We start from the raw sequence: 17,965 nt of genomic DNA on the forward strand, positions 1-17,965 counted from the left end.
TTTGAAGGAAAATTTTCTATATATGCGATCAGTTTATAGGAAATGCGTATAGGAATTTCGTAGGAATACTACTCATTTTCTGTGTTTTTTGCGGAAACTACACATCCACTCAAAACTCATTTTATGCGTAGGAAGGAGGCAAGTCAATTCCTTAAGATGGCAAGTGCCATCCTATCAAATTCCTATACTACTTCTAATTCCTATGTTTTGATTTCCTTCAAATCGAATGAGCCATGAATGATGGGAACTACTGTAGGAAGCATCTCGCGATCGGACCAGCACATTCTTGTGTTTCGTCGGGTGTTGATCGTAGTTCTGATAGCGATCCCGTACAAGCCGGTGGCTGAACCATGCATGCAGTCAATGTGTGCAGTGTAGACAACGGTAGTATATGTGTCCACTGGACGTAGCGTACCGCATGTTACGTGACCATGCACGACCCAAGACTCGTGTGGACGCATGTCGCGCCACTCACAAGATCCAACCAGCCCCAACCATATCATACTCCTAGATCATCAACGCCTAGCTAGCAGCCAGGAATCTTGCTCTGACCCGTCCTAAAGCCGGCGCCCACATGCAGATGCACATCGGCCAACTGCTGCGTGCATGCCTCCAGAGCAGAGCAGAGCCTCCAGGCCGGACGGTTCACCAACCGCCGCCCTACAGCGAAGGATGGTACCGGCCTTGCCAGTCCGTCTGTTTTGTGTAGCGCCGCCGTGGTTTTGCCCTGCGTCCAGCCCCGCCGATCAAGCTGGACGGGACGGACGAGATGATCGACAGGCGGCGCGCGTCACCACGGCCGTGTGGGCTCTAGCATGGACACGGACGGCAACCGGTTGGGAGCGCTAGCTGTAGACTTGTCTAGTTGTCCTCGGTCGGGCTCGGTGATGAGTTGTTTTTGCGGGTGGGTCTGCTGCCTACAGCCTACTCTACTTCTCAAGTTCTTAACCAATAAGCAGCGACATGAACTTTAAAAAAAAAAAAGCAGCGACATGCTTCGTCTTTTCCGGGACAGGCTGGTGACTTGTTTTGGCTGCCCACAAGTATAGAATGCTTGCCTTTTAGGGACGACAGGTATGCCATCACAACAAGTCAAGACCGTACAGAACTACACATTCATGCAATGATGCAAAGGCTCCTCGTCCGTGAACTGATTATTTTGAAAAATCGTGAGAATAGACTCTACTCCCTACGTCCCATGATGTAAGATGTTTTTGCAAGCTAGAGGGAGTACGTTGCACTTTTTGTATAGACATAATAGACTCTACTCCCTACCTCTAACGTTACCTTTTTTAGAATTTTTAGAACCCTTTTCACCGATAATTCATCCTGGAGCCCGGGCTCAGCTGCTCCCGGTCAGCAAAAAATTCAAAAGAAATACTAGCAAAATTCAAAAAAATCCAATTTTTTTTTGTGTGGTAGATAATTTGATGCGTGAGGTCCGCTCCAAATTTCAACTCATTTGGATATTTGAGTAGGTCTCGGCAAAAAAGACAAATCGGGTCAAAACAGTTCATGAACAGTAAACTTTTTTACAGACCCCGATTTTGTCTTTTTTGCACAGACTTGCTCAAATGTCCAAACGAGTTGAATTTTGCAGCGAACCTCACGCATCTAATTATCTATCACACAAAAAAATTGAAATTTAAAAAAAAGTTGTATTAGTTTTGATTTTTTCCATGAGCGTGGGTGCAGATTCGCCGCACTCCCTTTTCACTTGGTTTTCACCATATATTTTTCTCTCTTCCCACTCCCCACGTGTGAGCGGCGTGAACAACCCGTGTCCCCCACCTCATGCAGGACTCTTCACCGTAGGCACCTCTTTGTACGCCAGCCTTGGTCCGAGCTAGCGACCATCAGCCTCCGTGTATTTGAGCGACATGACCGCGGAGAGAGTGTGGGGATGAGCCGTCCGTAGATTGTTAGATCCACAACCGACTCCCTCACTTTTCTCTCCTTATTACAACTGCATTTCACACACATCGCCTTCAGCCCTTGACTAGAGCGTCGTCTCATCTTCATTTTCATCTTGCGGTGGTTCATTAAGTAGGTTAAGAATTTTAGAAAATTAGTGACAAAGAATTTCAGCAATTTTTGTGGTTACTGCAATTATCTTTTACCTCAAAATTTTGAATTAGATCCAAAAAAATTTCACACTCTGTAAAGATACTTCAATAAGATCTGAAATATTTTTTCTACCAAATATAAACCCACATGAACCCCGGCGGCTTATCGTAAGATGCACGCCAAATGTGATGTGATATTTTCAGAGGAGTTGCAAATAGATCCGCCGGTTCACCGATCATTGATGGTTCGAGAACCGCTAAACTAGTACTCCTACATAGTACATTACATGCAATTGTACCTACAATTACTATCAGAAAATAAAGCTCCAAGGCGTTCAATGCATAACTCTTGCGATATTAGTTAATTATATCTCCCAACTGAAAAAAACTAATTATCTCTCCGTATGATCTTATTTATCTTGCCAAACACACCAGCTGGAATATTTGTCATTTTTTCTTCTAAGGGTAAAGGATCATTTTTCTTTTGTGGGGTAAAGGGTCATTTCACATTCAGGTTACATATATAGAGATACACGGTACATTGCTACCAAGAAAAAAGGACACACAGTATATTGGAGAAAGGCGGTCTATCATAAAGAGCAAATGTAGCACTCCCTCCATTCAATATTATAAGATGTTTTAAATATTTAAATATGAAGTACTCCCTTCGTCTTAAAATTTTTGTCTTAGATTTGTCTAGATACAGATGTATCTAACACTAAAACGTAACAAGATACAGTCGTATTTAGACAAATCTAAGATAAGAATTTTGAGACGGAGGGAGTATATACAAAGAGAAACGAGGAAACAAACACACTAGTAAAAAGTGTCTACGTGCATTCAATTTATAAAAAAATTAAAACATCTTACAATAGTGAGCGGATGGAGTAACTTTTAGCATGTGCGTTGCTCGATATTTATACTGTGCACATGCATCGTGGAATTCCTAACCGTTTGTCTGTATGTACTCAGCAAGCATCATGAATGACACCGGAGGTTCTCAGTTTCTCACCATCTTAAACCGCAACTTGTGCTAGACACATGTCAGCGGTCACCAACCTCTGCCCTAGGCCTGGCCATTGGCAGCCCGGCCCGGACGGCCCGACCCGAAAATCCCGGGCCGGGCTGAGCCTGAGTGTGCCATCGGGCCGGGCTCGGGCCTGCACAAAACGCGTTTTTAGCCGTAATCAAATCGGGCTGTGTTGGGCTTTCTCAGGCTCAGGCCCGATTTTGTAGGCCCGATGGCCGGGCTTGGGCCTGAGTTTTTAGCATCGGGCTTTTTTTGACCGGGCCCAAGATATGCCCAGGTATACTCTGCCCGCTTGAAGCTAAGAAGAAAGAGAGACATTGCACCTACGGATGATTTTCACGGGAGTTGAGTTATGGGAACATTTGTCAAGGTGAGGTGTGATTGAAAATGAAAGGGAGAGGGGGCCACCACTGGAAATCAGGAGGAAAACCAATTTGTGGGGAGTATACCTGGCCATGGGCAGCCCGACCTGACCCGACCCAAAAAAGCTTAGCCCGACCCGGCCCGACGTTGCTCACAAGCTGGGCCTGGGCCTAGATATTGAGCCTGAAGGCCGGGCCAAGCCGGGCCCGGGCCCGTCATATTTGTGAGTTAACGAAGAGACCCGGCCCGAGGCCTAATGGGCTTTTACGTTGACGGGCCAGGCTTGGGCCTGATTTCTAGGCCCGACTCCCGGGCAGGGCCGAGCCTGGGATTTCTGCGTCGGGCTTGGTCAGGCCCAGCCCAAGGGATGGCCAGGTATAGTGGGGAGACAAGTCCGTAGGTGGATTCTGTAGATGGTTTCCATAAGTCTAGTATTTTCAAAGAAAAAAACCTCTGCCCGCTTGTGTGTGCAAGCGCACGCGTTTTTCTTTTTTGCAAAAGTCTGCTCGCCTGTGTTTGAATGGCCACAAGGCTGGTTGCGTGGAGTGGATTAGTGTTTTTTCCCATCGCGATCCGTGGAAATGTTATTTTCTTTCTGCTGGGAGATTGATCTTATGCTTTTAGCCAGTCTAAACATGTGCACAGACAGGGTTTTGACCTATGGGCCCCTGCCGGCCCATCAGACTGTTGTACAAGAACACGTTTAGGTTGTATTTTTCTTTTTCCCATAAAACGGAACTGAAAACGATCTTTCCCCCTCTATGCTGACATGCTGTACAACTTGAGAAACAGTAACTGACATGCTTATGGGTGCCCTATATCGGCCATTTCACAGATATACATAAAGAAGCCAACAGTGTATACACCACAAGGTCTCTTACTCATCCTTCTTTGAGGCAGCCAATCACATCAGATTTGGACTAAGTTACTTACAGTTACAGGTCAGATCCACCGGGCCTTCTTCTCGGTATAAATAACATTATAAACTATCACTGGACTGGACGGTAGGTCAAATATAGTTACTGATCACCAGGTATGTCATCGGTGTCTGGTGCCGTATCCTGGCCAAGATCTTTGTCTTGTTGGTTAGGAGAGCTAACCTCTTGCATATACGACTCCGCAAATTCTAGCATTTCTCGAACTTCCTTCTTTAACTGCAATATTTTAAAACACAATTACCTTAATCACGACATGCAGAGACTAAAGATTGAATTATGAGGGATTTGTATTTGCATCTCGACATGCAAGACTTTTTTTCATCTAAAGTTCTGAACCCATGCTCCTATGTGCTACAACAAGCAAGCAAGCAAAAGCTACATAACCAGCCAGTCAATCTCTGTATTTTTAATGTCAAAATCAATCTGATCATATCCAGATTGCAGTGTATCTGGAGCCAAGAGTTGCTGTCTTATCTATTTCACTAGCATATTACTACTAAGTTTGTGGACAAATTAGATTAAATTCCAACTGGCAGATTATCATCAAAACAGAGGTCAATACTAGATAAACCCATACCTCGTCCACAGCGCCACTCTTTATTTTAGACTGCATTATGCACCATTTCTTGAAATGTGCACCTGAAAAAGGCAAAGTAACCACCATATCCATCAAATTACAAATTTTCATTTGCAGTTTAAACTGAGAACAGACATCGTAACATAAAGTACAATAAGAGAACACGAGTTACACATGGAGATCAGAAGAAAACACTAACCAGCACTTATGTTAACACTGCACGAACTAGAATCGATAGTTTTCACAGACCATCTACAGTGTACCTGAAAAGTAGAACATCGGTTAATCATATTACCACATCATAGTTGCGATTTCATTGCAATGAAAAGAACATATAAATGTATCTGTCACAGAGACTAACTGAACATGAAGTACCTCAAAAAAGGAACCAAATGGAACATCATGTACTTGTTGCACAGTCTCAAATACCTAACAAGTATCCAGTGAGAAATTAGTATTATTTATGATCTGAAGTACTCTGTCCCATAATATAAGAGTACATTGGTTGTAATGACATCTTATATTACGGGACGGATGGAGTAGTATATAACATAATGTAATACTATGATTCAAGAAAGATTTCCCATCATATTGGGTGTTCACTTTTGCACTTAGACATACCAGATCGGTTTTGTTAGCTGAAAGAACCATATGCTGCCACTCTGTCATTGCTGAATATGGAGGGCACATCGGACTGTGGCATATGGATTTACAGTTAAGTTCTCTCACCTGACCATCATACTCGTCTGCAACATGCCACTGGCCCAGCTGCGAAAAGAGACATTTCTAGTCAGCAATAATTCATGACTGAAAGAGCTGGTACTCTGCTGGATACTTACGTTGATATCTTTATCCTGACGAGCTGTCCTATATTCTGTTATGTAACTTGAGTCATCACTTAATAGATTATTAAAAAACTGTTCTGCAGTGCACGGGAATGTTCCCTGCGATGAGATTGAATTAAATAATTAGTTCTGTTATCAACTGCAAAATCATGGAAGATACAGTTAGCCATCATTACATTAAATACAGAGACTAGAACTTCTTCTTTGACAAAAGGTTGTAGTTGCCCTGTTAAATCAGCACAATCTTCTGGAACATTTATCTCCTTGCTGCTATTTTTTCTTGAGCTACTGAGTGCGCGCAATGCAGATTGAGCACGTTCCTATAATCCAAAAACCAAATATATTAAAAACTATCATCAATTCAGACAAGCAGTTTATGGAGATCACAATCATGTAAACCAAAGCCTACCATGAACAGCAAAACAAGCAGAAAGCACGCTTCAAAACTAGTGCACCAACAGTAAGATTGCCGATACACAACAGCAACATGCATCCTATATTTAAATTCTTACTTAAAAATATGTACAAAAAGGGCGGTTTGTCACTACCTGCTTCTCAGCCTCTATCATTGCATGGAAGTTCTTCATAGCTCGTTGCAATGCTCTAAATGTGTGGTTTCTGTTCCAAAACGATGCAAATTTGTACCTAACCCTTCCTGCAAAAATAATATAAGGTGACATAAAGCAAATGACAAAACATCCCATCTTATCTAGATTACCATTTCCAGTCCTTTTGCCAGCCTCCAGAAATTGTGTGAATATTGTAATTTTGGTTATCAGTGCCCTCTTAGTCTGTTTTCTAGCATAAATGCATAATCAATAGCTCCATCCACACTTCTTAAGTTTGCAACTAATTTTGCATCAAGATAAATCTACAGCCCAATTCATGGTGGAATCTTGCAATCTGCACTCACAAAACTAAAATCTACATCAAGTCATGGACTAATAAGTAGTAATACCAACCATGTTGATGCTGCTGAGAAACAGAAGCAGGCATCAAGATCCAAAAGGTGGAACTGGAAGTTCAAGATTGGAAGGGAGCAGAAAACTACGTGTCAAACTGAAAAATAGAGAAAACCACATTATGTATGTAGTATATACCTAGTTTAGCTGGATAGCCATAATGAAATTAGAAGGCATCATGATTTATAGTGCCAGACAATAGGATGAGATTTGACAACTGAGCATTGCAAATCAGTGAAAGGGCTTTAAGTTTGCAGCATTATCCAAAAGGTGGAACTGGAAGTTCAAGATTGGAAGGGAGCAGAAAACTACGTGTCAAACTGAAAAATAGAGAAAACCACATTATGTATGTAGTATATACCTAGTTTAGCTGGATAGCCATAATGAAATTAGAGGCGTCATGATTTATAGTGCCAGACAATAGGATGAGATTTGACAACTGAGCATTGCAAATCAGTGAAAGGGCTTTAAGTTTGCAGCATTATCCATGTTTAGTGCCAGCGGAAGAATCAAGAAAGATGCAAAAGGTTTGTGTGACTAACTGACTATGCAAGATTGTGAGTGTTAAATCCTACCATCAGGGCATCCTAAGGGAGGAACTCCATGTCCTCCAGCTCCCGTTCGAAGGAATATCGTAATTGCTGGATTAATAACTGCATGCTGGCTTCTTCTTATCTGCTTGTAAAAAAAGGGACAGAAGTGATCATTACATTTTTAGCAAGAAAATGGTGCAGTATATTACAAAAAGGAGTAGGGCAAGGCTCACCTCATCAATATCTCTCAAAGGGAGCATAACCTTCATACATAAGAAAAACATGTTATCAGTCACACGATGTACCACAGCCAATGTGACAAAATGGATATGTTTCTAAGACAAGCTTTCTAGCTTAACAAAGCTAAACTTTCTGCAGCTCGTAGGATCGTAAACTTATCCAACCCAATCTAGATGGCATCGGAATACATACAGAAAATGCTATTGTTGACCAGGATTGGTAGCTTCAGTGATTCAGACTTATGAGGCAAACTGGCGTATAGCAGCCAATGGGGAAATTACATTTCTATCAAGCTGGAATTCAACAGATTTTTTTCTACTGATCGTGGTGCTGGCAGCTGTAACAGTCAAATATGGTACTGGATTCCTGCTAGTGTGGCCAGAAATACCACCAAGAACAAGAGACGTAAATCTTGTTCAGCAAGTACACTGGAATCAATTGTTTCTAGAATGATTACTGACAAGTATATGAAACAACAAATTTAGCACCTCAACTATGGAAATACTGGAACAACAAAAGTCATTCAGGTCTTATATCCGAATCATGATTAATTATTAGACGGCATAGCCTATCTTGCGATGGCATTTTATCGGATCATAATCAACAGGACAAGGTCATATAAGTAGTACTCCCTCTGTAAACAAATATAAGACGTTTTAGATCACTATAGTACTCCCTCCGATCCATATTACTAAAGCTGCGACAAGCAATATGGATCGGAGGGAGTACTTTAGTGATCTAAAACGTCTTGTATTTGTTTACAGAGGGATTACCATTTAAGAACCACAGGACAAAAGGATACGATCATCAACATTAGAAGAAAACGACAAGATCAGTATTTCTACATTAACTCTGTTATCCTATTGTTTCCTCATTTACAATGCTATCCAACAAATAATCAACACAGCACTAGAAAATGAATCTTTTCTGAGAAGCATGGAAAATATTAAGTGAACATAACGAACCAAGTAAATCCACCAATCAAAGGATGCAATTGAAAAATACTGAATGTGAGCGTACCTTAATCTGCTTAGAGAAGACGTTTGAATGGAAGCAAATGTGCCATGAAGAAACATACATGCGACCGTGGTATAGAAATGATCTCTCAAGTGCACATGAATAGCTGTGTTCAACAACCTGAATGACAAAGAAAGCAAGAAACAGTTAGCTCTTGCAAGTTGGAAACACTGCTATCAAACCTATGCATTATTTAATTAGCAGTAGCAGCCGTAGGTACTTACCTCATCTGGAGGGAGCCCAAAAATTGTCTGCAAATGACCTGGCTTTTGGTGAACTACAGTAGGGCCTTGTTTGTCTAAGGAAATCCTTCTACGAGCATCAGCCTCGGCAGTGTTGTTTAGAGCCCTAAAACACACCGAAAATGAAATGTCAGAAAATTACTGACAAGACCACGTTATAGTTTTCTTGTGTTGTCCAAAGGGACAAAGTAAAAATAGTGAAGCAAGTGACTGCGACATGCCAAAGCTGTTGAAATATGCAAATTTTCACATCTAAAATAATTTAAAAAAACTTCAGAGCAAATTAATAATAGATGAGATATTTACCTGGAGGAACTCTCATGAACCTTGATCGCCTTAATATGGAGACAAACCTAACAAAACAAAAAAAAATGATGTGATAACTGGAAGAAATAACCATTCTGATAAACCAAGTTGCTCCATAAAAACCAATTACCTGACCTGATGAGCTGTCAAGTGTATACCAAACCGGTCCACTCTGCCCCTCAGACTCGACTGGAACAGTAACAGAACCAAGTGTTGTGCTCTTCCATACAATGTCCCAATCATATATTTTCACCTGTATCTGCGATAGTGTACAGGACAAATGTGTGAGTGTATCTTTGACGAAGTACCATCGATAACACCAATCGAAAAGACTTGTTGTGATCGATATGACTGTTCTTAAGGAGGGTCTCCAAGAAAATATTGCAAGAAATGGATTTCTTAAGGAAAGTGCTGGTAATAACCTTTACAGGAAGAGAGTCAACAACAAAATTGAATTCCTCTCCCCACATTGGGTTTCTTGAGCCAGGAACCATGGAGCTGTAAGGTGTAAGAGATGAAACAAAGGGGATAAGTAGAGTACTACAAAATTACCTACTTGACTCCAAAATTCTATTAAGCAGAATAAAATTATCTAATATTAGAAGCAGTGTTTATTTGAAATTGTTTCCGTCAAACCCCTTCCACGATTGCTTTTCCTACAGAAATATTTTTAGGATGGATGAGTTACATCAGTCTACTTAAGACCCCAACCCCTTTCTCTCCTTCAAGGGATTTCTGGCAATCCTGAGAGCACCCACATTCATTCATCTCCAAATTATCTCATCTGCAATTTAGATCTATAAACTGAACTTCTCCTGCGCCGAATCACTCCTATACACCGATTGGTAGTTGTCTAAACTGAGCCACCTCCCATCTCTCGTCTAATGATCTAGTGAGTAGCAATAATTTATCATTTAACTTGGTTTTACTGTGCCCTTAAAAGGACAGCATTAGCCGCCAACAGAACCTTTTGGGCAACGCGTTCGATTGGTTGTTGGATAAAGCTTGAACCTAGTTTATTCACACATTATCTGTACAGGTCATCAAATGAAATGCTGTTACAATCCTCTCCTCCGTACTTCAATTCAATCAGTTAATGTTTTTCCCTAAAAAAGTGGTTTATTGAGTATTGTGCAGCCTAAATTCCAGGAGACAGGGTCATTTTCCAATGAAAAACCTTTGATGAGTCATATGAGTGTGATGGCCATTGCTAAGTTTTTAGTCAGAAATGTATCAGGAACAGAGTTCTTCCTAAACCAATATAATATAGTCTGATAATGCTGTAACCATAAGTCAAATCATCCAAACTAACTAGAATTGACAGCATTGGAGAAGAGATTGTACATATAAATACTGAACCGAACCTGAAACGCTTCTCTTCGCCGCAGGTGATGAGTGCATAAGGGTCCGAGGTCCCATTCAAGTTCGCCGCGATCAAATTCTTCGCGGCTAGCAGCTCCAGCTGTTACAGGCACGCACCCAAGTCACACGACCGCTCACAGAGTCAATCACAATCAGGGGGGCGCAACAAAATCAGAGACAAGGGGCTGATCAGCCTCACCTTGACCACGTACGCCGACGGCCCCGTGGAGTACTGAGCAGCAATCCCCGCGCGCAGAACAGACAAAGCCAAACCAAAAACGCTAGCAACGTTAGCACGGGTGATCGTTCGTCGGCGCATGCCGTAACCGCCCAAAAATTTCCCCACTGACGGACCCACGCAACCGCCGGTGCTTGCTTACCTTGTCGGCGCCGTCGAGGTCCCGCGCGAGGGCGAGGTCGTCGGCGCCCGCGGGCGGGGGGCGCGGGCCGAGGAGCTCGTAGGCGGCGTAGAGCGCGACGATGAGCATGGCCGCGGCGCAGGTGACCTCGATCTCCCAGCACGTGGGCAGGAGGAACCCGAGCGCCGCCGCCGCCTGCGGCGACATGCTGCCGACCCTCCGCGAGGCCGACGCCGACGCCGAGGGACGGGGGGTCTAGGGTTTCTCGGGGGAGAGGGAAGGGAGGGACAAGCACGCGATGGCCATGGAAGGGGAAGGGGGCAAGGGGCGAGGAGGTGGTGGTTACGGGACGGGAGGGGGCGCGACGTGGCGGAGAAGGTGGAACCGGTCGGGACAGCGTGGCCCTCCAGTGAGATCGGACGGTTGGGGCCGCTTGCGCGTGAGGTGGCGCGGATCTCCATGTGTCGGGGAAATGCCGGATGGGACGCTGGTCGGGCGGGCCCACCCGACGGTCGCGCTCCGGCACCAAGTCAAAACCGCTTTTCCTCTTGGAATTTGCCATTCTTCTTTGTTTTTCCTTCGGACATAGGGATTTTTCCTTTTTCCGAAAATGTTAACTGTGACCGTCAGCGACCCCGATTTTCACCGTTACACGAATCTCGGTGCAAGGCCACTGCCACATCAGATTTTCTAAGTAGGTCGCTATAGACAAAAAACAGCGAATGTTTCCTTTTTCAAACACAAAAAAAACACTACCGCACTGGCTAGAATTTTTATTTTTAACATGGCAGTTTATTCGTTTTTGAAGTATGTCACATGGCAGTTTTATATTTAAGAGATGGCTTTTTTTTGCGAATCAACCTGTGGTTGAGTTGGTTAGGTGGACAGTGGTATCCCCAACCCACCAGGGTTCAAATCCTGGTGCTCGCATTATTCCTGGATTTATTTCAGAATTTTCGGCGATGTGCTTTCAATGGGAAGAGACGTTCCCGTCGACGACGAGACGTCTACGGTGACTTCGTAAATCTCAAGATGATATGCCGGCTCAGTCTTTCGGAGGTGCTCATAAGGGTAGGATATGCGTGTGTACGTTCATATGGGTGAGTGTATGCGCGTGTATATGAGCGCTTGTGTCTGTACTGATGCTCAAAAAAAAAGATGGCAGTTTTTTTGGGGTAAAAAATATGGCAGTTTTTTATTAAGAGATGGCATTTTTTAATTGAGAGATGCATTTTTATTTTCAAGGGATGGAATTTCTTAAATATAAAAGAGATGCCATCTTTTAGGTACGTGGCATTTTTCTAATATCATGGCATTTTTCTAATATCATGGCATTTTTTACTCTGTTTTCACTGTCCATGGTATTTAAAATAAAAATAAAATAATAATTTGGCCTATGGGCCGATGGGGGCTTCACCCTGGCATCTTTCCAAACATCTTTACAAGGTACGTACTTCTTCCGTTTCAAAATAGATGACTCAACTTTGTACTAATTTTATACAAAGTTGAGTCACCTATTTTGAAACGGAGGAAGTATAAATTATGTATATAAGCGATAAATGACCGTGTGTCATCCTTTCAGGGGACTTCGTGTGTCCCTAGTTTCAGATGGCCACTTCGGTATTAGGTGGTGGGAGCATGGTATGTTGTTCGGAGCCTCTATTGTTAGGTACCTTGAAGAAATGAGGTTCATCGGTCATTTTTTGTATGGACCGTTTGATCTTCATCCAACCTCTCAAAATAGATCTAGTATTGTTTATCTTCTTCCTCCTGCACGCTCTCATCTTGCTCCACTCCAACCGCCGGCCTCCACCACCCGCTGCCGGCGAGCGCTTTCGCACACCGCTCCGCCACCCCACCTTCCCCTCAACCTCTCCCCACCGCCGTTGTTATACCCGCCACCCAAGTCATCCCTCTAAGCCCCACACCGGTGAATAACTCTGGCGCCCCCTGTACCCCGCACACCTATAGTGGGGTTGCTGCTTTCCGGAGAACCTACAACCCCACATCCCTAAGATAGATAGTGGGGTTACTTCTCCAACGAGGTCCGACCTTCCATCTCGCTCGCTAGAGAAGAAGGAAAAAGTAATTGACGCCAACAAAAATTCTAGGCACCTGAAGTTTAGCAAAACCGTATATTGTTTGTTCCTCAAATTGTTTTTGTATTTCAAGCAGCGATGTCATGGGAGTGGACAAGTCGCTATGAAAACTAGATGATACTCCCCATATTGTTGTGGGAACGTTTGCAATATATTTGAACGGGATTTTGTCGTAAGTACTAATACAATAATCAAAACTGAAAATACGATTTGTTGCTTTGCTTATTATTTAGTTGTAAAAACCAGTTTTCCTCTTGGAATTTTCCATTCTTTTTTGTTTTCCTTCGGACACAAGGGGATTTTCTTTGTTCAGTAAACTTGAAGGGACTTTTACATTTGTGTCCCTAACTCGGACGCACTACTCATATTTCCCTCTAATTTTGAAGAGTGCTCAAATTTACCCCTCTGTCGTTAGATTCTCTTATAGAAATGCCCTTCTGTGTCGTTACCGTCCAGTCAAAGGGCTTTGACTATGAACGGGGGCGTTTGCTGGACATTTTACTGTTGGGAAACGTAGCATGCAATATAAAAAAAAAATCTACGCTCACCCAAGATTTATCTAGGAGATGCATAGCAACGAGAGGGGGAGAGTGTGTCCACGTACCCTCGTAGACCGAAAGCGGAAGTGTTTGACAACGCGGTTGATGTAGTCGAACTTCTTCTCGTTCCGACCTATCAAGCACCGAACGTACGGCACCTCCGAGTTCTGCACACGTTCAGCTCGATGACGTCCCTCGAACTCTTGATCCAGCAAAGTGTCGAGGGAGAGTTCCGTTAGCACGCGGTGTGGTGACGGTGATGGTGAAGTGATCCGCGCAGGGCTTCGCCTAAGCACTACGAAGATATGACGGGAGGTGTAATCTGTGGAGGGAGGCGCCGCACACGGCTAACAGATGTTGTTGTGTGTTCTAGTGGTGCCCCACCCCCCACATATATATAGGTTGGAGGGGAGGAGAGGCAGCCAAGGGGGCGCCCCAAGTAGGAGGAATCCTACTTGGGCACCTCCCAATTCGGCCTCCTCCCTTACATATCTTCCGGAGGGGGAAGGAAGGAGGAGGGAGGAGGGAAGGAAGGGGGAGGCCGAATCCCTCCCCTTCCTTTCCCTCTTCCCCTCTTTCCTTCCCCTCCCATTTCAGCCTACATGGGGCACACCAGCCCCTTAGGGGCTGGTCTGTCCCCTTCTTGGCCCATTAGGCCCATGTAGTTGCCGGGGGGATGCCCGGAACCCCTTTCAGTGACACGATATGTACCTGGTACCCCTAGAACACTTCCGGTGTCTGAATATCATCGTCCTATATATGAATCTTTACCTCTCGACCATTTTGAGACTCCTCATCATGTTCGTGATCTCATCCGGGACTCCGAACAAAATCCAGTCACCAAATCACATAACTCATATAATACAAAATCGTCATCGAACGTTAAGCGTGCGGACCCTACGGGTCCGAGAACTATGTAGACATGACTGAGACACCTCTCCGGTCAATAACCAACAGCGGAACCAGGATGCTCATATTGGTTCCTACATATTCTACGAAGATCTTTATCAGACGTACCGTAATGACAACATACGTTATTCCCTTTGTCATCGGTATGTTACTTGCTCGAGATTTGATTGTCGGTATCTTCATACCTAGTTCAATCTCGTTACCGGCAAGTCTCTTTACTTGTTCCGTAATGCATCATCCTGCAACTAACTCATTAGTCACATTGCTTGCAAGGCTTATTACGATGTGCATTACCGAGAGGGCCCAGAGATACCTCTCCGATACTCAGAGTGAAAAATCCTAATCTCAATCTATGACAACCCAACAAACACCTTCAGAGATACCTGTAGAGCATCTTTATAATTACCCAGTTATGTTGTGACGTTTGATAGCACACAAGGTATTCCTCCGGTATCTGGGAGTTGCATAATCTCATAGTCGAAGGAATATGTATTTGACATGAAGAAAGCAATAGCAATAAACTGAACGATCAATATGCTAAGCTAATGGATGGGTCTTGTCCATCACATCATTCTCCTAATGATGTGATCCCGTTCATCAAATGACAACACTTGTCTATGGTTAGGAAACTTAACCATCTTTGATTAACGAGCTAGTCTAGTAGAGGCTTACTAGGGACACAGTGTTTTGTCTATGTATTCACACATGTATCAAGTTTCCAGTTAATACAGTTCTAGCATGAATAATAAACATTTATCATGATATAAGGAAATATAAAAGAACAACTTTATTTTTGCCTCTATGGCATATTTCCTCTAGTCTCCCACTTGCACTAGAGTCAATAATCTAGTTCGCAGCGCCATGTGATTTAACACCAATAGTCCACATCTTTATGTGATTAACACCCATATTTCACATCGCCATGTGACTAACACCCAAAGGGTTTACTAGAGTCAATAATCTAGTTCACATCGCTATGTGATTAACACCCAAAGAGTACTAAGGTGTGATCATGTTTTGCTTGTGAGAGAAATTTAGTCAACGGGTCTGCCACATTCAGATCCGTATGTATTTTGCAAGTTTCTATGTCTACAATGCTCTGCATGGAGCTACTCTAGCTAATTGCTCCCACATTCAATACGTATCTAGATTGAGACTTAGAGTCATCCAGAGCAGTGTCAAAACTTGCATCGACGTAACTCTTTACGATGAACTCTTTGTCATCTCCATAACCAAGAAGCATTTCCTTAGTCCTCTTTAGGTACCTAAGGATAATTTTTTACCACTATCCAGTGATCTACTCCTGGATCACTATTGTACCCCCTTGCCAAACTCATGACAAGGTACACAATAGGTATGGTACACAGCATGGCATACTTTATAGAACCTATGGCTGAGGCATAGGGAATGACTTTCATTCCCTCTCTATCTTCTGCCGTGATCGGGTTTTGAGTCTTACTCAACTTTATACCTTGCAAAACAGGCAAGAACCCTTTCTTTAACTGATCCATTTTGAAATCTTGTCAAGGTATTGATACGTATCCAACGTATCTACTTTTCCAAACACTTTTGCCCTTGTTTTGGACTCTAACTTGCATGATTTGAATGGAACTAACCCGGACTGACGCTGTTTTCAGCAGAATTGCGATGGTGTTATTTTTGTGCAGAAATAAAAGTTCTCGGAATGACCTGAAAATCCACGGAGACACGTTTTGGAATTAATAAAAAATATTGGCGAAAGAATCAGCATCAGGGGGCCCACACCCTGTCCACGAGGGTGCAAGGCGCCCCCTAGGGCGCGCCCCCTGCCTCATGGACCCCCTGGGACTCCACCGACCTCAACTCCAACTCTATATATTCACGTTCGGGGAGAAAAAAATCAAAGAGAAGGATTCATCGCGTTTTACGATACGGAGCCGCCGCCAAGCCCTAATCTCTATCGGGAGGGCTGACCTGGAGTCCGTTCGGGGCTCCGGAGAGGGGAATCCGTCGTCGTCGTCATCATCAACCATCCTCCATCACCAATTTCATGATGCTCACCGCCGTGCGTGAGTAATACCATCATAGGCTTGCCGGACGGTGATGGGTTGGATGAGATTTACCATGTAATCGAGTTAGTTTTGTTAGGGTTTGATCCCTAGTATCCATTATGTTCTGAGATTGATGTTGCTATGACTTTGCTATGCTTAATGCTTGTCACTAGGGCCCGAGTGCCATGATTTCAGATCTGAACCTATTATGTTTTCATGAATATATGTGAGTTCTTGATCCTATCTTGCAAGTCAATAGTTACCTACTATGTGTTATGATCCGACAACCCTGAAGTGACAATAATCAGGACCACTCCCGGTGATGATCGTAGTTTGAGGAGTTCATGTATTCACTAAGTGTTAATGCTTTGGTCCGGTACTCTATTAAAAGGAGGCCTTAATATCCCTTAGTTTCCAATAGGACCCCGCTGCCATGGGAGGGTAGGACAAAAGATTTCATGCATGTTCTTTTCCATAAGCACGTATGACTATATTCGGAATACATGTCTACATTACATTGATGAACTGGAGCTAGTTCTGTGTCACCCTATGTTATAACTGTTGCATGAGGAATCACATCTGACATAATTATCCATCATTGATCCATTGCCTACGAGCTTTTCACATATTGATCCTTGCTTAGTTACTTTTTCGTTGCCACTATTACGATTACTACAAAAACTGCTACTGTTACTTTTGCCACCGTTACCGTTACTTCCATACTACTTTGCTACTAAATACTTTGGTGCAGGTATTAAGTCTTTCAAGTGTGGTTGAATTGACAACTCAACTGCTAATACTTGAGAATATTCTTTGGCTCCCCTTGTGTCGAATCAATAAATTTGGGTTGAATACTCTACCCTCGAAAACTGTTGCGATCCCCTACACTTGTGGGTTATCAAGACTATTTCTGGCGCCGTTGCCGGTGAGCATAGCTCTATTCTTTGAGTCACTTGGGATTTATATCTGTTTATCACTATGAGGAACTTGAAAGATGAAAGAACCAAGATTTATCCCTCAACTACGAGGGGAGGTAAGGAACTGCCATCTAGCTCTGCACTTGATTCACCTTCTGTTTTGAGTAAACTTGCGACACCTACTCCTGCTATTGATTCTGATATGTCGCATGTTATTGATGATGCCACTTCTGCTATGCATGATGCTTATGATGAAACTACTTCTATGCTTGATAATACTGTGCCATTAGGTGAATTTCTTGATGAACAACTTGCTAGGGTTAGAGAGAATGAAATTATTGAAACTGATAATATTGATGAAGATTCTCCCCCTAGATATGAATTGCCTGATGTGCCTGAGGGTTATGTTATGGATGAAGAAACTGCTAGAGACCTTTTTGCTTGCAAAGATAGACATGATCTTAAGAAACTGTTAGCTAAGCTGAAAGAAAAGTCTTTGAATGCTAGAATGAAATATGACCCTGCTTTTGCTACTTCACCTATCTGTATTTCTGATAAGGATTATGATTTCTCTGTCAATCCTGAATTAATTACTTTGGTTGAATCTAATCCTTTTTATGGCTATGAATCT

General features: G+C 43.1%; 1 protein-coding gene across 1 annotated transcript; it reads right to left on the reverse strand.

Annotated features, from left to right (window-relative positions):
* Nucleotides 1–4,240: 4,240 nt before the first annotated feature.
* On the reverse strand, nucleotides 4,241–11,235 carry LOC109746859 (BAG-associated GRAM protein 1). Its single transcript, XM_020305961.4, has 18 exons — nucleotides 10,862–11,235; nucleotides 10,681–10,713; nucleotides 10,484–10,581; nucleotides 9,542–9,617; nucleotides 9,250–9,378; nucleotides 9,120–9,166; nucleotides 8,796–8,919; nucleotides 8,575–8,691; nucleotides 7,548–7,577; nucleotides 7,357–7,456; nucleotides 6,368–6,474; nucleotides 5,996–6,139; nucleotides 5,814–5,918; nucleotides 5,596–5,742; nucleotides 5,350–5,403; nucleotides 5,174–5,237; nucleotides 4,975–5,036; nucleotides 4,241–4,613 (listed from the first exon to the last, which is right to left on the reverse strand). Exons 1-18 carry the CDS (start codon nucleotides 11,045–11,047, stop codon nucleotides 4,479–4,481), a joined length of 1,758 nt encoding a protein of 585 aa, XP_020161550.1. The 5' UTR covers nucleotides 11,048–11,235; the 3' UTR covers nucleotides 4,241–4,478.
* Nucleotides 11,236–17,965: the final 6,730 nt, after the last annotated feature.

This window comes from Aegilops tauschii, chromosome 5, assembly GCF_002575655.3.
Source record: "Aegilops tauschii subsp. strangulata cultivar AL8/78 chromosome 5, Aet v6.0, whole genome shotgun sequence".
In the NCBI taxonomy this organism is placed as follows: Eukaryota; Viridiplantae; Streptophyta; class Magnoliopsida; order Poales; family Poaceae; genus Aegilops; species Aegilops tauschii.